The sequence below is a fragment of the Phyllopteryx taeniolatus genome, chromosome 8 (assembly GCF_024500385.1).
Source record: "Phyllopteryx taeniolatus isolate TA_2022b chromosome 8, UOR_Ptae_1.2, whole genome shotgun sequence".
In the NCBI taxonomy this organism is placed as follows: Eukaryota; Metazoa; Chordata; class Actinopteri; order Syngnathiformes; family Syngnathidae; genus Phyllopteryx; species Phyllopteryx taeniolatus.
Window position 1 is genome coordinate 22199602 of NC_084509.1, and position 19084 is coordinate 22218685.

At 42.0% G+C, this 19084-nt stretch overlaps 2 protein-coding genes across 9 annotated transcripts in view; both read right to left on the reverse strand.

Annotated features, from left to right (window-relative positions):
• gkup (glucuronokinase with putative uridyl pyrophosphorylase) overlaps window positions 1-9241 on the reverse strand; it is a 68292-nt gene extending 59051 nt beyond the window's left edge. For 2 of the 6 annotated variants that reach the window (XR_009789784.1, XR_009789783.1), the window contains exons 1-11: window positions 8990-9241; window positions 8173-8282; window positions 8019-8063; window positions 7776-7929; window positions 7630-7701; window positions 7470-7558; window positions 7220-7373; window positions 5430-5507; window positions 1306-1397; window positions 168-273; window positions 6-85 (exon numbers count right to left, since the gene is read on the reverse strand). Coding sequence is in view for 4 of the 6 variants with exons in the window: in XM_061782540.1 (XP_061638524.1) it covers window positions 6-85; window positions 168-273; window positions 1306-1397; window positions 5430-5507; window positions 7220-7373; window positions 7470-7558; window positions 7630-7701; window positions 7776-7929; window positions 8019-8063; window positions 8173-8282; window positions 8990-9046 (1037 nt within the window). In the remaining 2 variants the exon portion in view is untranslated. Of the gene's footprint in view, window positions 1-5; window positions 86-167; window positions 274-1305; window positions 1398-5429; window positions 5508-7219; window positions 7374-7469; window positions 7559-7629; window positions 7702-7775; window positions 7930-8018; window positions 8283-8537; window positions 8596-8989 lie in introns of all 6 variants that reach the window. The other 4 variants (XM_061782540.1, XM_061782542.1, XM_061782541.1 and 1 more) reach the window with 4 other exon arrangements.
• A 94-nt stretch (window positions 9242-9335) lies between these two features.
• usf1 (upstream transcription factor 1) lies at window positions 9336-17012 on the reverse strand. 3 transcript variants are annotated; one of them, XM_061782558.1, is made up of 11 exons: window positions 16966-17012; window positions 16284-16345; window positions 16151-16200; window positions 15807-15919; window positions 14078-14191; window positions 11817-11970; window positions 11603-11690; window positions 11473-11531; window positions 11296-11390; window positions 10975-11103; window positions 9336-10389 (listed from the first exon to the last, which is right to left on the reverse strand). In XM_061782558.1, the coding sequence occupies exons 2-11, from the start codon at window positions 16289-16291 to the stop codon at window positions 10300-10302; spliced, it is 900 nt and encodes a 299-aa protein (XP_061638542.1). In that variant the 5' UTR covers window positions 16292-16345; window positions 16966-17012; the 3' UTR covers window positions 9336-10299. The 3 variants fall into 3 exon arrangements, with proteins under 3 accessions (XP_061638542.1, XP_061638544.1, XP_061638543.1); XM_061782560.1 differs by having other exon boundaries at window positions 16284-16420; window positions 16966-16985; XM_061782559.1 differs by lacking the exon at window positions 16966-17012 and having other exon boundaries at window positions 16284-16959.
• Between the last annotated feature and the right edge of the window lie 2072 nt (window positions 17013-19084).

Here is a 19084-nt window from a genome sequence, read left to right on the forward strand (position 1 = left end):
CACACCCTTCTTTCCGACTGATACTAAATAAATCTTGCAAGCTTCCAAACTCTGTGGGGTCATTAAGTGGATGAGGAAGGAGAACCTGTAATATCAAAGTAACTTAATTAGTTCTGTTTCTCTGTAATGATAATGTTGGGTGCACTAGTGTGTGTGTATTTCCGTACCAAAGTTTGGCTTTTCACTAAGGTGACCTCGGCCCAGAAGTTCTTGATAGTCATAGCGATGGTTTTCCCGTTAAAGCCGTCTGATGGATTTCCCATTAATCCAACCCTGTGTCATTATTTTTTTTTTCTTACTAATCACATGCTCTTGGTAGGGAGTAAATAATGTAATTAAATACAACCCCAATTCCAATGAAGTTCGGATTTTGTGTTAAACAAATAAAAACAGAATACAATGATTTGCAAATCATGTTCAACCAATATTTAATTGAATACATTACAAAGACATTTAATGCTCAAACTGATAAACTTTATTGTTTTTAGCAAATAATCATTAACTTAGAATTTTATGGCTGCAACACTGAGCTCGGCCGAGCCCAGAGAAGCCGGCGGCGTTTCTGGGTGTTGTTGATAAATGGCTTTTGCTTTGCATAGTAGAGTTTCAAGTTGCACTTACGGGCGTAGCGACGAACTGTATTTACTGACGTTGGTTTTCTGAAGTGTTCCTGAGCCCATGTGGTGATATCCTTTACACATTGATGCAGTGCCGCCTGAGGGATCAAAGGTCACGGGCATTCAATGTTGGTTTTCGGCCTTGCCGCTTACATGCAGTGATTTCTCCAGATTCTCTGAAACGTTTGATGATATTATGGACCGTAGATGATGAAATCCCTAAATGCCTTGCAATTGTACGTTGAGGAACATTGTCCTTCAACTGTTCGACTATTTTCTCACGCACTTGTTCACAAAGAGGTGAACCTCGCCCCATCTTTTTTCTTTGTGAATTACTGAGCAATTCAGGGAAGCTCCTTTTATACCCAATCATGGCACCCACCTGTTCCCAATTAGCCTGTTCACCTGTGGGATGTTCCTAACAGGTGTTTGATGGCATTCTTTTTTGCCACCTGTCCCAGCTTTTTGGAACTTGTTGCAGCCATAAAATTCAAAGTTTATGATCATTTGCTAAAAACAATAAAGTTGATGTCTTGGTAGTGTATTCAATTAAATATAGGTTGAACATGATTTGCAAATCATTGTATTCTGTTTCTATTTATGTTTTACCCAACATCCCAACTACATTGGAATTGGGGTTGTATCAATATAAGGTTATTAATATTAGTGTCATTATTATTACACAAACCTGGCAAAAGAGCGAAACGTGATTGGTCTGCTGGAATTGTCTTGTTGCTTGGTGGAGAACCGAGTGAGCCACTTCATGTAGTCTGACAGACCCTGAGATGTTAAGAGACAAATGTCAACTTGGAAGGATTAATGAAATGCAGATCATTTTCATTTTATATGCAAATTTACTTATAAGACGCCACAAAATTAGCATCCAGTTCAACTCTCAGGACACTTGCCCCCAAAATTAGCAGTAAAGTTCAAAACGTCAATGAACATTTAATCAAGTAGGGAAAGTTGTATTGGATGTGGACAATATTTGGATATATTGATGAATTCATAACCTACCAAATTGCCTTCTGAAGTATACAACATACTGTAATGCAGCAATAGACTAATCTCAATGATACACTGCCAAACACGTTTACCGTGCAAATATTATCTTAAGATATGTGGTACTTATTGCTACATATCGTACAGGCCAGTGCCGTAACTTTGGTGGCAAAGGTGGGGTGGAAAATGTTTTTTTCTGGTTCCCACCTTCAGACATTTTTTTTTTTTAATTGTCAATTTTAAATGTATCACTCTAGTGCAACTTGAGGGTCATGTGTAGAACAAGTATGTATAAAACAATAGTGCGTGGAGCAGTGGTTTTCAAATTGTGTTATAGTGCGGGCTCCCTCGAGGCAGGGGTGTCAAGCTCATTTTTTTCGTGGGCTACATCATAGTTATGGTTTTCTTCAGAGGGCCCTATGACGATAAAAAACACAGTACATGTACAGTATCGTCACCTCACCATATTAATTCCATATACACAATTGAGAGAATCAGAATCAGCTTTATTGGCCAAGTATGAAACAAGACACAGAAGGGGACACTCTAGTATAACAGCAAACAGCCACTATGACGAAATATAAATCTAGGACATTAAAAAATAAATAAAGTGTGGAGAGTCAATGAGCAATGAAAGATATAATGGCAATTGTGCAGATGATGTAGTCCTCAGGCAACTTGGAGAAGTTTAAAGTGACTAATAGTGTAATGATCTGGTAACGTGACAGTTGTGCAAATGGTGCAGAGAATTCTCAAAATACGCGTGGCCAGTAGTATTCAACAATAGAATGCAAATAGTGCAGCGTGATGAAACAGTGAGTAAATTAATAATGTAGAAGTGTCCCGACACAGACGTGCAAAATTGGAAGCATGTTGCAATGAAATTGTAACAACTGTTCAAGAAGTTAATGGCAAGAGGGAACAAGTTTTTGGAATGTCTGTTGGTTTGGGTTTGCATTGTTTGATAGCGCCTACCTGAGGGAAGGAGCTAGAATACTTGATGACCAGGATGTGGAAGGTCCGAAAGGATTTTGCATGCTATTGTTTTAGTCCGAGCAGCGTGCAAAACCTCAAAAGTGAGTCGGTGGGTACAGATAATTTTTTCAGCAACCTTGATTGTCCATTGCAGTCTGATTTTTTCCTTCTTTATGGTAGCACCAAACCAGATCGTGATGGATGAACACAGAACTGATTCAATAACTCCTGTATAGAACTGCCTCAACAGCTCCTGTGGCAGGGCGTGCTTCCTCAGAAGCCACAGGAAGTACATCCTCTGCTGGGCCTTTTTGAGGATTGAGTTAATTTTGGTCTCCCACTTCAGGTCCTGAGAAACTGTAATTCCCAGAAACCTGAAGGTCTCGACAGTTGACACAGGGCAGTTGGACATCGTGAGCGGCTGCTGTGGCGAAGGATGCTTCCTAAAGTTCACGATCATCTCTACCATCTTTTGAGTGTTTTCGGCACCAGGTTGTGTTGGCCGCACCAAAGCTCCACCCTCTCCGCTTCCTGTCGATACACACACTCGTCACAGTCTTTGATGAGGCCGATGACTGTGGCGTCATCTGCAAACTTTAGGAGTTTGACAGTCGGGTGCGTGGAGGTGAAGTCATTCGTGTTGAAAGAGAAGAGGACCGGAGAGAGGATACATCCTTGGGAGGCCCCAGTGCTGATTGTGCGTGTGGATGAGGTTGTGTCCCCTAGCCTCACCTGCTGTGTCCTGCCTGTCAGGAAGCTGTAGATCCACTGGCGGATGGCAGGCGAGATGTTGAGCTGGAGAAGCTCGGAGGAGAGGAGTTTGGCGAGGATGGTGTTGAACGCAGAGCTCAAATCCATGAACAGAATCCTCACATGGATCTCTGTGCCATGCAGTTGTTCCAAGATGAAGTGCAGTCCCATGTTGACTGCATCATCCACAGACCTGTTTACAGCAGCAGGTCCATCAAGGGTCCTGTGACCCTCTTGTGGTGGTCCAGCAGTTTCATCTTAGCTTCATTAGTCCACTGTTTTCACCACAGGCTTTGCACTTGTACTATAAGTGTGTGCATGTACAGTATGTTGGTATTAAATGAAATAACATAACACTGGCAAGTATGAATGAAGCAAACTCACACGGCGAGAGGAATGACTTACAGCTCAAAAACACCAACTCCAAGTCCGAGCTCCAGTGTGTGCTGAGCTCCGTGACATCAGTACACTATTTTGCCTTTATGTAGAAGCATATTCCGTCACCTTTTGTTTTCCCGGATCGCTTTGTGTCGCAGTCTGCTCAGTGTAGTTGGAAGCCAGGCAGCAGTACGACGCTGTCAGGGGGGCGTTCACAAAGCCAAGTGTCCATGAAGCAGAGGGCGACAGAACATGCAAAGTCTTTACTGGTCTTTGTGAGGCGATGAAACTCATCCATTTTGTTGGGTAGAGAGCGTAAATTTGCGAGGAGAAAAAAATGGAAGTGGCATTCTAAATCCACGCTGTCAGAACTTAATGTGCACTCTGGGACGCCTTCTTCTGTGGCGTAGTCTTCATCTTCGCCTCCATGAGCCATGAGTGCCATCACTGCACTCGTAGCAGCACGCATGAGTAACTCTGCGAAAAAAACTGTTGAACTGTGAAAGTTGGTAGAAAAAGGTCCAGAAGGTACTCCCCAGTGCTTAGCAATTACAATTAGCAATCCCCCTTGTAATTAAGTGGAGTAATGGCTCCATAGACGAACGACAAAGGCAAAAGCATCGTCAATCCTAGAGAGCACGTTACCGAAGCGTCCACACCCGTGTAGACGCCATCTTGGTTTAAAAACAATGTTACAGTGATTGACAATAATATTAAATATACTTTTTAGGAATAGAACCATGTTCCTCCTGGCCTATTTGTTGCTCCTCCGCCTGTTTTACAGTCACAGCGGTCTCTGGACTGCGGGGAACGTTACGAGGTGGTGTCAGCTGTCTCACGAACGGGGATTTTTTCTACAGAGTTTGGGAAACTTGCTTCTCTTAGGAGAAGGCAGCAATGCGCTTATACATGCAGTGTTCTGCTTCCCCGAGACGCGTTTCAAAGTGCACTGCTCTCTTGGAAAGAGAAATTGATAATCTAACGCTAGTGTGTTATATCGCGACGTGATCAAGCAAGCCAAGTGTCATTTTCAGTATAGTCCAATCCACTCCTGTTAATGGCAGGCGTTTTCCGCATGGTCCTAGTGCATGTCGTTATTATGTTATTATCGTGTTACATTGTTTTTGGACGGAAAAAAATGCAGGGGACAAAACTGCCCGCTGAAAAAGTGCAGGGGACCTGTCCCCCATGTACCCTCCATAAATTATGCTTATGGTACAAGCAGGGCAGAAAATGCTCAGTGTATGGTGTGGTTTGCTTCCTCCAAAATAGAGATACAGGTACATCTCAATAAATTAAAATATGGTAGAAATGTCCATTTATTTCAGTACTCGTACATTATATAGATTAATTAAACAATTGGGAAATACTTTCCAGAGGGCAAATTCCTGCCTAATTTCTACATTTTTTAAATCATTTCTTGATTGTTTGTTACATAAAACTCCAGTTTCTAGAGATGGTGAATTTTGGGTTTCCGTTTGCTGTAAGCTATATATATATAAATCATTAAATATTTCACTGTGTGTGTGTAGTGCATCAGTACAATATGAATCACACTTTTTGAATCAAACGCCCTAATTAAATCAAGCTTTTGACACTATTGTAATTGATTGAGATGTACCTGTACTGTACACTATGCAGCAACAGGAAGTAGTAAAATTATGAAGTTTAAAAAAATAAAATAAAATAAAAAAAATAAACACATACCACTTGTCCAATTAGCTGGAAACCAGTTGGAAGCTTCATTCCAAACACATCAAGTTGATTCTGGTTGATCACTCGCTCCTAAGAAGAAATGCTTTGTATCAGCAACAGCTAGTTCAACCAAGAGACCCTTCGTGCCAATGTTACAAAAGTGCAGTGGAAGTTATTGAGTGGAATGTCGCTGAAGTCAGACGATTTGGAATTTGAGCATAATTTATTAAGAGCATTTCAGTTTCATCCATCCATCCATCCATTTTCTGAGCCGCTTCTCCTCACGAGGGTCGCGGGCGTGCTGGAGCCTATCCCAGCTGTCATCGGGCAGGAGGCGGGGTACACCCTGAACTGGTTGCCAGCCAATCGCAGGGCACATACAAACAAACAACCATTCGCACTCACATTCACACCTACGGGCAATTTACAGTCTCCAATTAATGCATGTTTTTGGGATGTGGGAGGAAACCGGAGTGCCCGGAGAAACCCCACACAGGCACGGGGAGAACATGCAAACTCCACACAGGCGGGGCCGGGGATTGAACCCGGGTACTCAGAACTGTGAGGCTGACGCTGTAACCAAAATATCCATATCACAAAAAATAAATAAATAAATAAAATAAATAGTGTGTGGCTAGACAGCATTGGATGGTGGTGTGTCAAATGACTGGTGGTGGGGAGGAAGATTAGGAAGACAAAGGCAGAGAAGAGAACCATGTGGTGGAAGCTGAGACAGAACGAGTGTTGTGCAGCTTTTCGGGAAGAGGTGAGACAGAAGGAGCTTCCAGAAGACTGGACCACTGAAGCCAAGGTGATCAGAGAGGCAGGCAGGAGAGTACTTGGTGTATCTTCTGGCAGGAAAGGAGAGGAGGAGACTTGGTGGTGGAACGTCACAGTACAGGAAATCATACAAGGAAAAAGGTTAGCTAAGAAGTGGGACACTGAGAGGCGAAAGATGGTTTGGACACATCCAGAGGAGAAAATAGTGAGTATATTGGTAGAAGGATGATGAGGATGGAGCTGCCAGGCAATAGAGCTTGAGGAAGACCAAAGAGAAGGTTGATAGATGTAGTGAGGGAAGACATGAGGGCAGTTGGTGTTAGAGAGGAGGATGCAGGAGATAGGCTCACATGGAAAAGGATGACACGCTGTGGCAACCCCTAAAGGGTCAAGCCGAAAGGAAAAGAAGAAGAATATCACAAAAAACAACTATGGTCGAATTAGCATCTTGTGGCACTTCAGGTCTGCAAGTATCTGAAGGATTAAATGTTTTTCATTTTCTTTGTCATTTTGTATTTTTTTGGTGATGCGCATCACACTACAGGGTACAAATGAAATGCAAATGGAATGATGAATTTGCAACAAAGGGATAGCATCGTCGACAAAAGCAGTCTCTAACCTCGCTGCTCAGTGCAATATGTCTGAATTGATCGTAAATTGATGTCACGATTCAAAGAAGAACGTACTACAGATTACACCTTACAATTTATTCTGCTTTTAGTCTGAATGTGAAGTGATTAACCTATAAAGGCAAGCAATAAATCCCTCCTGCACGTCAACACCTCACACTGCAAAGTTAATGTTGAGTCAACATTTTTTCACTATACAGCCATTACTTGATTTCTATACTTGAATGACAGTAAAAAAGGATAAAAAGCATGATGTTCCACTTTCCTAAAGACTCTCAGGGTAAGTAGTTTTATTTATTTTTGTAGCAGTTAACTTTTTCTGTAGAAGGTGATACAGTGTGATTTTGGCTCGGTTGACAGTGCCTGTTCTGAAAAGCATGTTTCTGTACGAACCCAGAATCTTCCAAAGGACCTGTCTGTGGTTTCCGTCTGACGTAGATGGTCAGACAGGAAGGGCAGAGTCTCTTTCCGGATACAGTAAAACACCACACTGGTCAGACAGGAAGATGTGAGCCCTTCCCAGGGTTTCTCCAAGAAACTAGTTATCCTGTATCAAAAGCAAAGCCCAGTCTGGATTTGAGATGAGCGGGATTTTTCATGGACTAAAAAAAAAAAAAAAAAAAAGATTCATATTTCTTGTTACCGATGGGAATCAGGGCAGACTTCCACAATTCCCCTGGAGGTGCTATTCCCGCCTTCCTCCATCTCATAGTAGATGATCAGCTCTCCAGGCTTTGGCACAGACTCAAAGTAAATACAGTTCCATTAACGAATCATTGCCACAAAAACAAGAGGATTCTCACCTTTGACCGGAAGAAACGGATCACTTGAGCCAGGTCAAAGTTTTGGTCCTCACACAACATATTTCCTGCTATCTACTTACACAGAGGAGAAATCAAGACCAAAAAATGTCATAGAAACCGATTTATTTTAGACAGGCTCATATTACCACCATGATGTCATCTTGCAGCTTGCGACAGCGTATAGCCAGCTCCAGGTCAGCCACATCGCCAAGACAGTCCTCCACTGTGGTGCTGCCATTATTGATTATGTTTTCCACTGGGAAATCATTGGCTGTGGCCCAGCGCTCAAAATGTTTATATCTAATCAGGAGACCATCAAACAACAGTAAAATGAATCATGACTTTCTATTGGTGTAGTTGTGTCAAACTGGAGCTGCGTCTGCACTCACTTGTCTGCATTCGTGACAAGATACGCCTCTGTGAATAACTGACGCCTGAGGTCAGAGAAGACAAAACTAATAGACTTACGTTAGGTCAACATTATAATGACAAAGAATGCAGAAAACTCTCTCTGTTAAGGCTTCTTATGTCATTCATACTCACACGTTGACAGTTTTCCACCAAAAGTCCAAAATCTTCTTTCCTCCAATGCCAGGAAGTAAGGTCACTGGTACCCCAATTAGGTGGCGGTAAAGGTCTGTACCATCGTTCTGCTTGAGATGAATAATAACACGACTTGTATTAGTAACACACGGCAGTATCCCAAAGTTTGCATCAAGATTTAGGATGCAGACCTGAAAGTATACCTTGTACGAGGGGCAGTCCAAAAGTAATGAGCAGAAATTAATTAACCTGCTAATTTTTTATTTTTATTTTGAAATTTCCATGGTTTGTAGTTTATCACAAACATTACCCGTCCCCCCATCATCATCCGATTTGGGACAAACAAATTAATCACATTTTATGACCTTTATAAGAAGCAGTTAAAAGGTCAGCACTTCTCTGATGATGACCAAGCGAAGCAAGCTGTAAAAAAAAAAACCTGGTTAAGAGCAGTCCACTGAATTTTACGATACTGACATACATGCCCTTGTTCTTGCTCAGCGATTGACAGTCAATTGGCATTTCTTTCATGTATTCAGGACCTAAACCGTTGAGTGATTTATAGACCAGTAGCAGAACTTTTAAATCTATTCTAAAGCTGACTGGGAGCCAGTGTAGACACTTCAGAATTGGAGCGAGATGTTCCGACCTCTGTGGCTTAATTGAGGAAGCTCTTGGCTCGTCCATTTATTTCTGTTTTAGAGTGACACACCACCTCAATTGAACTGTAGTCATCCGCGGACACCGCTAGATCTGTGTGTCATCTCCATAGCTACGATAGCCAACATTAAGGTTAGGAAGAATTTGACCCGCTCACCTTTATTTCAGCCTCTAAAAGTGTGCCGTGTCCAGCGACCAGCAGTATACAAATCATTGGGGCAACCTTTGTTCACACTAGACCTAAACTACTTAGGGGGTTTCTCTGCAGTCCCGTAGTTTGTGCTGAGGTTCCGTCGACCACGTAACAAGTACTTCCCACCCTTCACACTGCAGATGGACCGCTCTCAAAGGACGTCATTTTGAAGTCCGCGTGGCGGAAGTACTGAGAGGGGTCCTCGGGCGTCCTTTCACGCTCCTCATTTACCCACCGTCAACGAGTCGGTACTTCCGCCGGACAATCTACAAATAAAACGTCACTTCAAAATACAGTACTGTATGCGGAATTCATTTATATAAGGCAACTTTAATAAGCAAAAAGTGAAATTAACATACACATTTATTGTTGCCCACCTATATCGTCAAGATTTAACTGTCCTCAGTTGCATGTATTCTGTTACATTGTTACAATGTAATTATAATCCAAAGTGAGGCTACATAAAACAGCATGGGAAAAGATTAATACAAATATGAATACAAAGCAAAAGGTAAAACAAAGTTAGAACGGAGTCACAAAGCGATATGGATAAAATACATACATATACAGTAGTTTGGAGACAATGTAAGCATATAAAGAAAACTGGAGGGGGGAGAAAAAAACAAAACAAAAAAAAAGTAATACAACGTTTACACTATATTCCCGGAGTCCACAGGAGCACTATTTGCCGGAAACGTAGTGCAGCGTGGGATACTGTATGGGTGGAAGAGGTTGCAGAGTCCCAGAGTCAAAAAGACACACTACGGTATGTATGGCCCGCTGTCTACCACAGATGCCAGTACGTTCACCTTCCGGCCAGTCACTTTCTGATGCAGTTCAGAATAGCATAAAAATCCGGCCAGGCAGTCACGGCAATCACGTTTGCCCGTGCCCCCCCCCCATGTTGAGTCACGTCCATCCCATTCTGAAACGTTGATTGCTGTGGCCGCTGGGAACATAACGTAAACGTAGCATTAGTCGGTCATGTCACGGAGGTTTCCATACTGGCTGTGGAGGAAGGTTTTCAATGACTAATTTCCCCCCTTGCAAATGCAATGCAATTATGATTAGCATAAAATAAGTACTTTTAAAGCCTTAAAAATATTAAAGGTGTCATTTTCAGACACTGGGTTGAATATTTAGCACAATATTCAATTATTTCCTTATATAATCATGCACGCTTGACAAGCCTGACAAGTCTCAGTCAAAGCACTTCAAGTACTGTTTTGGCCCGTGTGTGGTTGTCTTCATAAAGCTGTTCCTAAAAAGGCTTTTCACTGAGAGTCCGTGCTGGATGATCCCACAATGCCATGCTGACGTAGCACATTCCTCAGGATCTGATTCTTGGATTTCCAGTCTTCTACCTGAGCAAAAGACATTTATCAGCATTTTCAACAGGACATTTAGTCATTGTTACATTTACGTTTGTGACACAAACTAAATTGTGGTGAATCTTCATCAGGCCATTCTCAAACACAGAACAAAACATAACGACGACTACTCGGTGTTGCTTTTAAAGTGGCCACGTTTAGAAAGCTCAGTGCAGGTAGTTCCCTTTTCAACTTGAGCCTAACCCCGATTCATGCACTTTACCCAGTCCAAGCGCATGCCGGCCCCCTTTTTTTCTTACGTCATTACAACACACAACATCCTGTCTCAGGCTGGCCGACCGGGATCTCACAGTGATAAAAATGTTTCGGTCTGACCCGTCCCCTCCTCAAAAAATTCACTGTTAGGCCATTTTCAGCACAAACATTTTCGGTGACTTAGAAATTTGTACTGGCCCGAGTGAGCGAGCGTAAGTTTTTAACACACTTAACAGACTCACGTCTACCGCAAAACGATGAGGTCACGCATGATGATGGTTAAGCCTTTTAAGTTTTGATGACATATTTTTCCAGAAAATGTCGGCCAAATTGTACAACTGTCTATCTCACACACCGACATACCTCCTGTCGGAGAAGCTGATTGTCAATCCGAAGTCGATCAAGTGTGCCGAGATCTTCCCCCAATTTTAGGTTGCTTTGTCGGAGTTCCTTGATGTAGTCACAGGCTTTGGACAAAATTCCCCCTTTACTCTAAACAATAGGAGGAGAGATTAGCAAACATCACTGTTTTACCCTAACAACGTTCTAAAGTGATCCTTATAGCCTTCATGTTGTATTTCACAGGTTACACTAGAGCCTTTTTAAAACAAATCAGGATACCTGAACTGACACTACTGGAGTGCTTAAATGTCTCAATGTAGCACTGAACACATCCCAGCTCACCTGTCCCGTCTTGGTATAATCGATGTTACAGTCGGGTATTGTCTTCGACAGCTGCACGATCCAATTATTGATTTTGTCCCGACGTCTGCGCTCAACTAGGGTGAGAGATGCAAGTGTGTTTTCTCAACCAAAATGACTTTGTGTGTGTATAACGCACCAGGTACAACTACAACAAACCTTCGTTGTGCTGTGCACGCCGTTTCTCATCTCTGGAACCCCGAGGAGCCTCTTGTTTTCTGGAAACCACGCCATATTGTAAGATTATGGGTAATTATGCTTAAATTGTTATCAATAATAATGTAAATACGCTATGTATGGTTGAGTGCGAGGTGCGATTGTCCTTTGACTGGATCCTGTCAAAACCTCCTGGGGTGACATCATCACATAGAGTTGCCCTGTAGCAAAATTCAAAGAACAGAGCAATCTTTAATGATTTTTAACACATGGAAATAATTTATTTTATTGGATTCTTTTATGTATACACATAGCAGCACACTGGAGTTTTGTTTTGTTTTTTTTACCCGTGGGTGTGGTCTGGCTGAGGAGTGTGTCAGATGCCTGAACTGTGGTCACCATGGCCCCTGTTGTGGCGTCAGCAATAGTGGCAGGATAGTATGTGTACTGTGTCTCAGTGCCGCCGTCTCCCTCAAGCCCTTCGGACTGAGAGAACACAGCCTGAGGTAAAAGAAAAGTTCATTACTACACAAAGAAATTGGTGTCATGCGAACGTCAATCACCTGAATTACTGCTGAACCATCACGAAACAATAAAGTGATTGTATCCAATGCTTTGATGCTGCATGAATCACTTCTAATATGTGAACACAATTGAAAATAAAGTGGTGCCTCCAAAGTCAGAAAACATTTTGTGGCTTCAAAAAATAGTGACTTAAAAAAACTTTTCCCCGGGAGAAATGTGAATTCATTCATTCACAGCCATGGACGTTTATATTCACCAACTAGATTCCAACCGTTAACTGCCACCGACAAATATATTCGTCAAGTACGTTTTTCAACAGGTAGGCATAGAAGAGTGTCTCACCCACCTTGTCTGTGGAATGAAAGATTCCACATAACTGTAATGATGTACACACACCAGTAGATGGCAGCATTTCAACACCTTGAATTTGTAAACCAGCCCAAGTTTTGAGTTAAAAATAAATTAGGGGGTGAATCTCAATTTGCGACATCAATTCCATCCATCCATCCATTTTCTGTACCGCTTATCCTCACTAGGGTCGCTGGAGCCTATCCCAGCTATCTTCGGGCGAGAGGCGGGGTACACCCTAAACTGGTCGCCAGCCAATCGCAGGGTACACATAAACAAACAACCATTCCCACTCACATTCACTCCGTCGGGCAATTCAGAGTCGTCAATCAACCTACCATGCATGTTTTTGGGGTGTGGGAAGAACCCGGAGTACCCAGAGAAAACCCACGCAGGTATGGGGAGAACATGCAAACTCCACACAGGCGGGGCCGGGATTTGAACCCCGGTCCTCACAACTGTGAGGCAGATGTGCTAACCAGTCGTGCACCGTAGCGCCTAACATCAATTATGAGGGGGAAAAATGCCAACACATTGGAATTTAGATACGTTTAGGCACCTGACACGAGAGTCATGCAGTATGTCAGTGTCGCTCAGGGCCCGTTTCTTCATTGTACTGTATATCTGTGAATAAATTTTTTACCATCAACAGCCCTTTTTCAGTCTTGTTTTTATTGTTTTATAGTTCGAGGTGTCACAAAAGCAAAAAAATATTGACATCCGAGTCACTGTAATGCTTTCTTCTTTACACAAAGAGTTCATTTTCTCTTCTTGTTGGTCAGAAAAGTGTTTTTTGTGAGACCAACCAACTTTCTACTGCTGATTACTAAAGAACAGAAACAGCGTAAAAATAAACAAATGAATAAATAAAAATCTGGTGAAAGAAGAGACTCCAATCTTTCTTTTAGTACGTCAGTGCTTAGGTAGTCACAGAACACAATATTTTGTGGGTTTTGGAAGATCAGTCAAAATGCTGTAAAATAGCTAGCAGTAAAGATTTCATTATTACATAACATTAATTAATTCTAGTCTTAAACTGTCACCATCAAAAAGCCTCAAGCCTATCCCAGCTGACATTGGGCAAGAGGCAGGGTACACCCTGGACTGGTAGCTAGTCTATCGCAGGGCATATTTAAACAAAGAATACATCCTCACATATGGACAATTTAGAGTCTTCAATTGACCTAACATGCAATTGACCTAACATGCAAGTTTTTGGAATGCGGGAGGAAGCCAGACGACCCAGCGAAAACCCAGGCAGAACATGCAAACTCTTTTTAGAGCATTTAAAAAAACATTTAAAAAACAGTAAATACAGGGGTAACACATTATGCCTTCTTGTGCTGCGTGACCACATTGCAAACTGACATAGCTGCACAAACATGATCAGTGCACACAGTTTGTAACCTCAAAATGATTTACTGTATGTCGGGAATGTCATAAACCAAGGATCCCCAACTAATGCAGCTGGCACAGGATCAAATCACACTCCTATTCATAATAGCCCTGTGGATGACGGATGAACAATATAGGGTGTAGTCAGTCCCCTTTTTTACCATTTTAAGCCATACATACGGAAATAACTGCACCCATGGGATACAAAGGTTACAAGCCCAAAGACGCTGTCGACACAAAGCTCCCACTTTCATGCGAGCATGGTGTTCGCCTATGCTTTGCTAAATTGAATGTTTTAAAATGAGATACAGGCTATCATGTACAAAGTCGTTGATCGCACCTGTGTGACGGCCTGAGTGGTTGCAGGGAAACCAGTGACCAGGCTCACTGCTGCACCTCCATCTGTCTGACCCTCCAACTGGCCGTCAGACACCTGGATCACTCTATAGGTCACCTAGAGAGAAGAAAAAAAAAAAAAAAAAAAAAAAAAAAAAAACACATTACGTCCAAACAGGCAGCAGATAGACGAGAAACACAAACACACTGCAGCTCTTAGCATTTAGGTCATCAGTAAGTGGGTCAAAGCTACCATGAACAGTTATAGATCCATTTTCTGAGCCGCTTATCCTCACAAAGGTCACGGGAGTGTTGGAGCCTATCGCAGCTATCATCGGGCAGGAGGTGGGGTACACCCTGAACTGGTTGCCAGCCAATCGCAGGGCCCAAGACCAGTCAAAAGTGTGAAAATCAAGTAATGTGAAACTGCATGCAAACTCTGCTCAGAATAGCTCTTTGTTGTCAGTGCAAAAACTGTGGCTAAATAATATACAGTATTTAAAAAATGTTGCAGTTAAGCAACAAGGTACGTACAGTATGCTTCAAACAGCAATACCAGTGTATGCTAACAATAGCACCTTTGTCTCTATGCAGTAGGTAAAGCTACCTCATAAGGCATGTACTTTGAATTGTTTGGTTTGACGAGGGCATAATAATTACTTATATTCCCTGTTGTGGTGTCAAACATACTGTAGTGATGGTGAAGCCGCGCAGTCCCACCATGCTTTGTGGCCCTCTTTGTTAGTAGTTGTAGTAAAAGTAGCCAAACATTGCTCTTCACTTAGATTTGTTCCTGCCCGTATTATAAGTGTGTGCAGTCGACACAACCACTGTTTTGTAGATGCCACATTTTGGTCACGTGGGCAAGTCAGCTAATCAGTGTATTTCTTGTGATGTCGTCACATCAAATGGGTTATGCGGCCAATCAGGTGTTTAAATACTGTAACAAGGAAGTGAAGTGACTGCTGTAGCAGCCTTTCCCCCCCCCCCCTGCCATTGTTCTGTAGCAGCCTGACTCATTATCATGCCTTGACAAACGTCAGCTGGCAGGCCAGATATAATTGGTGGCGGGCCAAATGTGCCCCACGGGCCACGAGTTGCCGACCTCTGATTCGGAGTTAGCAAGTAACCGAACAAGCGGCGCGGTGCGAACATCTGCCTCACAGTTCTTGTGTGGAGTTTGCATGTTCTCCCCTTGCCTGAGTGGGTTTTCTCCAGGTACTCCGGTTTCCTCCCACATCCCAAAAAAACATACAGGGTAGGTTAATTGAAGACCGTAGGTGTGAATGGGAGTGCGAATGGTTGTTTGTTTATATGTGCCCTCCGATTGGTTGGCGACCAGTTTAGGGTGTACCCCGCCTCTCGCCTAAAGATAGCTGGGATAGGCTCCAGCACGCCCGTGACCCGCATGAGGATAAGCGGAATTGGAGATGAATGAAAGTAACCGAACATAATTTTTTTTCAAATGTGGGAGAAAGCCGCAGTACCCAGAGAACGCGAGCATGGGTAGGGCATGCAAATTCCACTCGGGAAGGTTGGAGCTGTGATTCCAACCCTAAGCCTCAGAATTGTGAGGCAGACATGCTATCCACTTGGCCAAGGTGTTGTGCTTAACATTTACAAACTGGATTCAGTTGGAAAAAAAAATACAAAGAATTCAAGACAATTTATTTAAACTAACATGGGGAACAAAAGCCTCTACCAAGAAACTGTTTGTCAAAACCCCTTCCTACCTGTCCACCTCCTCCTTCTGTCTTGAATAAGTACTTGATGGGTTGATCTGTGTATGTGGAGGCAGACTGAATAGCTGCAATAGCTGCTGGGTCTTCTGCAGTGGCCACTGAGCCTGTTGGGGCACATAACCACAAGCGGAAAGTCGTTATAAACAGCGAACATACACTATCGTCATCAACATCTAATCTGGTGGATTTTAATTACTAAAAAAAAACATTCTGGGATTTACACATTCAAACATATGGACACAAATGTCATACTATCAGTCAGCTTTTTACTCATATTGGATGCACTTAAATATTTCCTTATACACATAATATAAAACTCGATTTCACCTCCTCACCTTCTTCATTGAGAGTGGTACTCCCATCTGGATCAGGGCTTTTTTGTTGGCTATGAAAGCAAACACTTGCATGTAATTAAATTAAACACACAAGGTAGACATCTGTGTTGTTGTTGTTGTTGTTGTCACTGACCTCTTCATTTCTGGCGACAGTCCTAGACAAGGAGACCGCCTTCACTCGCTGCCACAGCCACGCTGTTGAGAGCGTTCATGAGTTTGATGGGGGGGGGAAACCCAGAGTTGACTTCCAACAGAACTCGTAGAAACAAGCTGGCAACACGTATCAATCTGTTTTGTGTGTGTAAAATGGGTTCTAAAAAGACTTTGGTTTGGCTTGTACTGCTAGACTGTATTTTCAGCTGATGGATACTATTGTTGTTGTCGTCGTAGCGGAAACGGATGCGTTCTGCGCTCAGAATTACAGCATCAAATTGAAGATAATTTAACAGGGAATACATCCGCACTTTAAAAGAGAAAAAAAAAAAGCCCTTTCTGTGTGGTGTTTTTATCTGCTTTGCTTGGTATTTTAGCGACTTTAAAGGTTAATTAAAATATATACTTAAGGCTCCAAACAGAAAGTTGCGCTTTTTAGCTAGCTGGACGAGATCCTTCCTGTTGTCTACAACGTTCGGCTTCGGCCCCAACGGTTCTTTGCAGATGCTTAACAAAGCACTTCAACTTATGGGCGTTAAATAGGATGCACAGCACAGTCAATAACGCCAACAACCATAAGTTAGTGGTAATTCTACACGTTTTGCACAGAGAGCTGCATTTTGGTGAGCATATTTTCCTGTGATGAACAAAGATCTACTTACGCCGAGGTTTGGACCCTCCCACAATATTTGTCAACAGCAGTCATGTCACCTTTACGCATGCGCGACAGGAAATTGCGTCAAACTTCTTCCAATAAGGACCTTCACTGTTGTTTACCTTTATGTCTTTCTCACCCAAGCAAACAATGTAAGCATTGAGTCATACATTTTTTTGTAGCGCTTATCCAAACCAGTGACGTTTTTTTTTGCTAATATATTGTCTGTCTGCTATCGTGGGACTTTATTATTTTATTTTCGAAAAGCGACCTGAACCGGATGTCAATACTATCACTGGTTTTATGCTACCGCGGAATTGACATGAAATCCTTAATTTCCTGACGTTTATTTATGTAAAAAAAAATAATAATAATATTTTTTTTAAATGCCAAATTTACTTTCCTTGAACCATTGTCGTTTTACCGGTTCGAAAGTATACGTAATGAAGGTGTACACTGCCCCCTGCCCACTCGAGACGTAAAAAGTGCAAATCAAGATTGAGACTCAATATTACAACCAATAAGAGCCGCTGTCGAGTCACGTGAATGGTCTTGAAAAAATATTTTCTTACAGTAAATTCGTCGTTGAGTTATATTTCTGAAAATTATATAGTGACATAAACCCTGAATTAACAATCAACGGTAAGTGTTTAACCAGCTGAGAGAAAAAAATTATTCTATCTCCGATATGCCTTCATATTAACATTTCCAAACTGCTAAATAAACGCGCCCGACACCTGCTTCGATGTGTCAGAAATGCTAGAAAATGATTAAAATATTAATAAGGAGGATTGAAGGTAAAGTCAGTTTAAAAGGAACTCTGAAGATGGTGTTAATTATACAATTACGGTTCAATTGACGAGGTCATCCTGAGTAAGAGATGGAGAAGAGGCGAATTCTGTGGGAGAATTGTTTCTTGGGGAAGAAACCACTCCAGAAGTACGCTCCTCGAAAAGGGGGACAGTTCTCTATATATTTTTTTTAATGGGGAAATATAAGTGCCGCTCTTGGCGACCGATCGCATTCAAATTGCACAGTGGTTACGTAATGTACATAAACTACTGATTGGTCACAATGGATAAATATACTAAATATTGCAGTCCAATTGCACAAACCAGTAAGAGTCGCTGTCGAGTCACTTAACGGTTAAATGGTCTTGAAAAATGATTTTCTTCCGGTAAATTCGTCGTGGCGTTGTATGTATGAATGATAATGTAGTTACATGAACTCTGAATTAAAAATCGGGAGTAAATGTTTTAGTACAACTGAGAGTAGAATTAATTCAGTTGACAATGAAAAAAATAAATTTAAAAAAAAAAAAAAAACGACGGCCGGCCGTGGGTCGATCCCATAATGAGATCCATGAAAATATTGAATTCTCATACCGAATTCAGCCGAGGTAACCACTAAACTACCCTAGAGTATTGAGCACTCAGAGAAAATATCTTATTATAGCCACATTACTCTAATTCCAAGAATCGTGTCATAGTACGAAGACGGGTGTGATTTATACAATTCGGGTTCAATTGACGAGGAACTGTCAGTTTTGGAATATAAAGCAAAGAAAAAGGAAAAGGAAAACGCTGGACGGCGCCCGTGGTTCGATCCCGAGTAAGGGAATGAGAAGAGGCGATTCTGTGAGTGAATTGTTTCTAGCGGAAGTAACCACTGAGCTAGACCAGCGCGAATGAACTGCCGAAAAATTTTAATATAACTTTAGTTGTACGTCATGGACGCAAATACGCATTGGACGGGGTTGAAAATAGTTGGTTTAAATGCGCTGGACGGGGCCAGGGTTGTTCGATCCCGAAGGAGGAATTGAAAGTCTGCGATCGAATTACTTCTTGAGGAACAAAAGAGGTCAGAGCATATTACTCCAATTCTGAAGTCTTTACACTGGCTCCCAGTCAGCTTTAAAATAGATTTTTTTTTTAAAGTTTTGCTACTGGTCTATAAATCACTCAACGGTTGAAGTCCTGAATACATGAAAGAAATCTTAATGGGATATAAATCCAGTAGGGCTCTGAGATCTCCAGACTCAGGTCAAATAATGGAGCACAGTCCAAAGCAAACATGGTGAAGCAGAATTTAGCTATTATGCTGCACACAAATTGAATAAGGTGCCA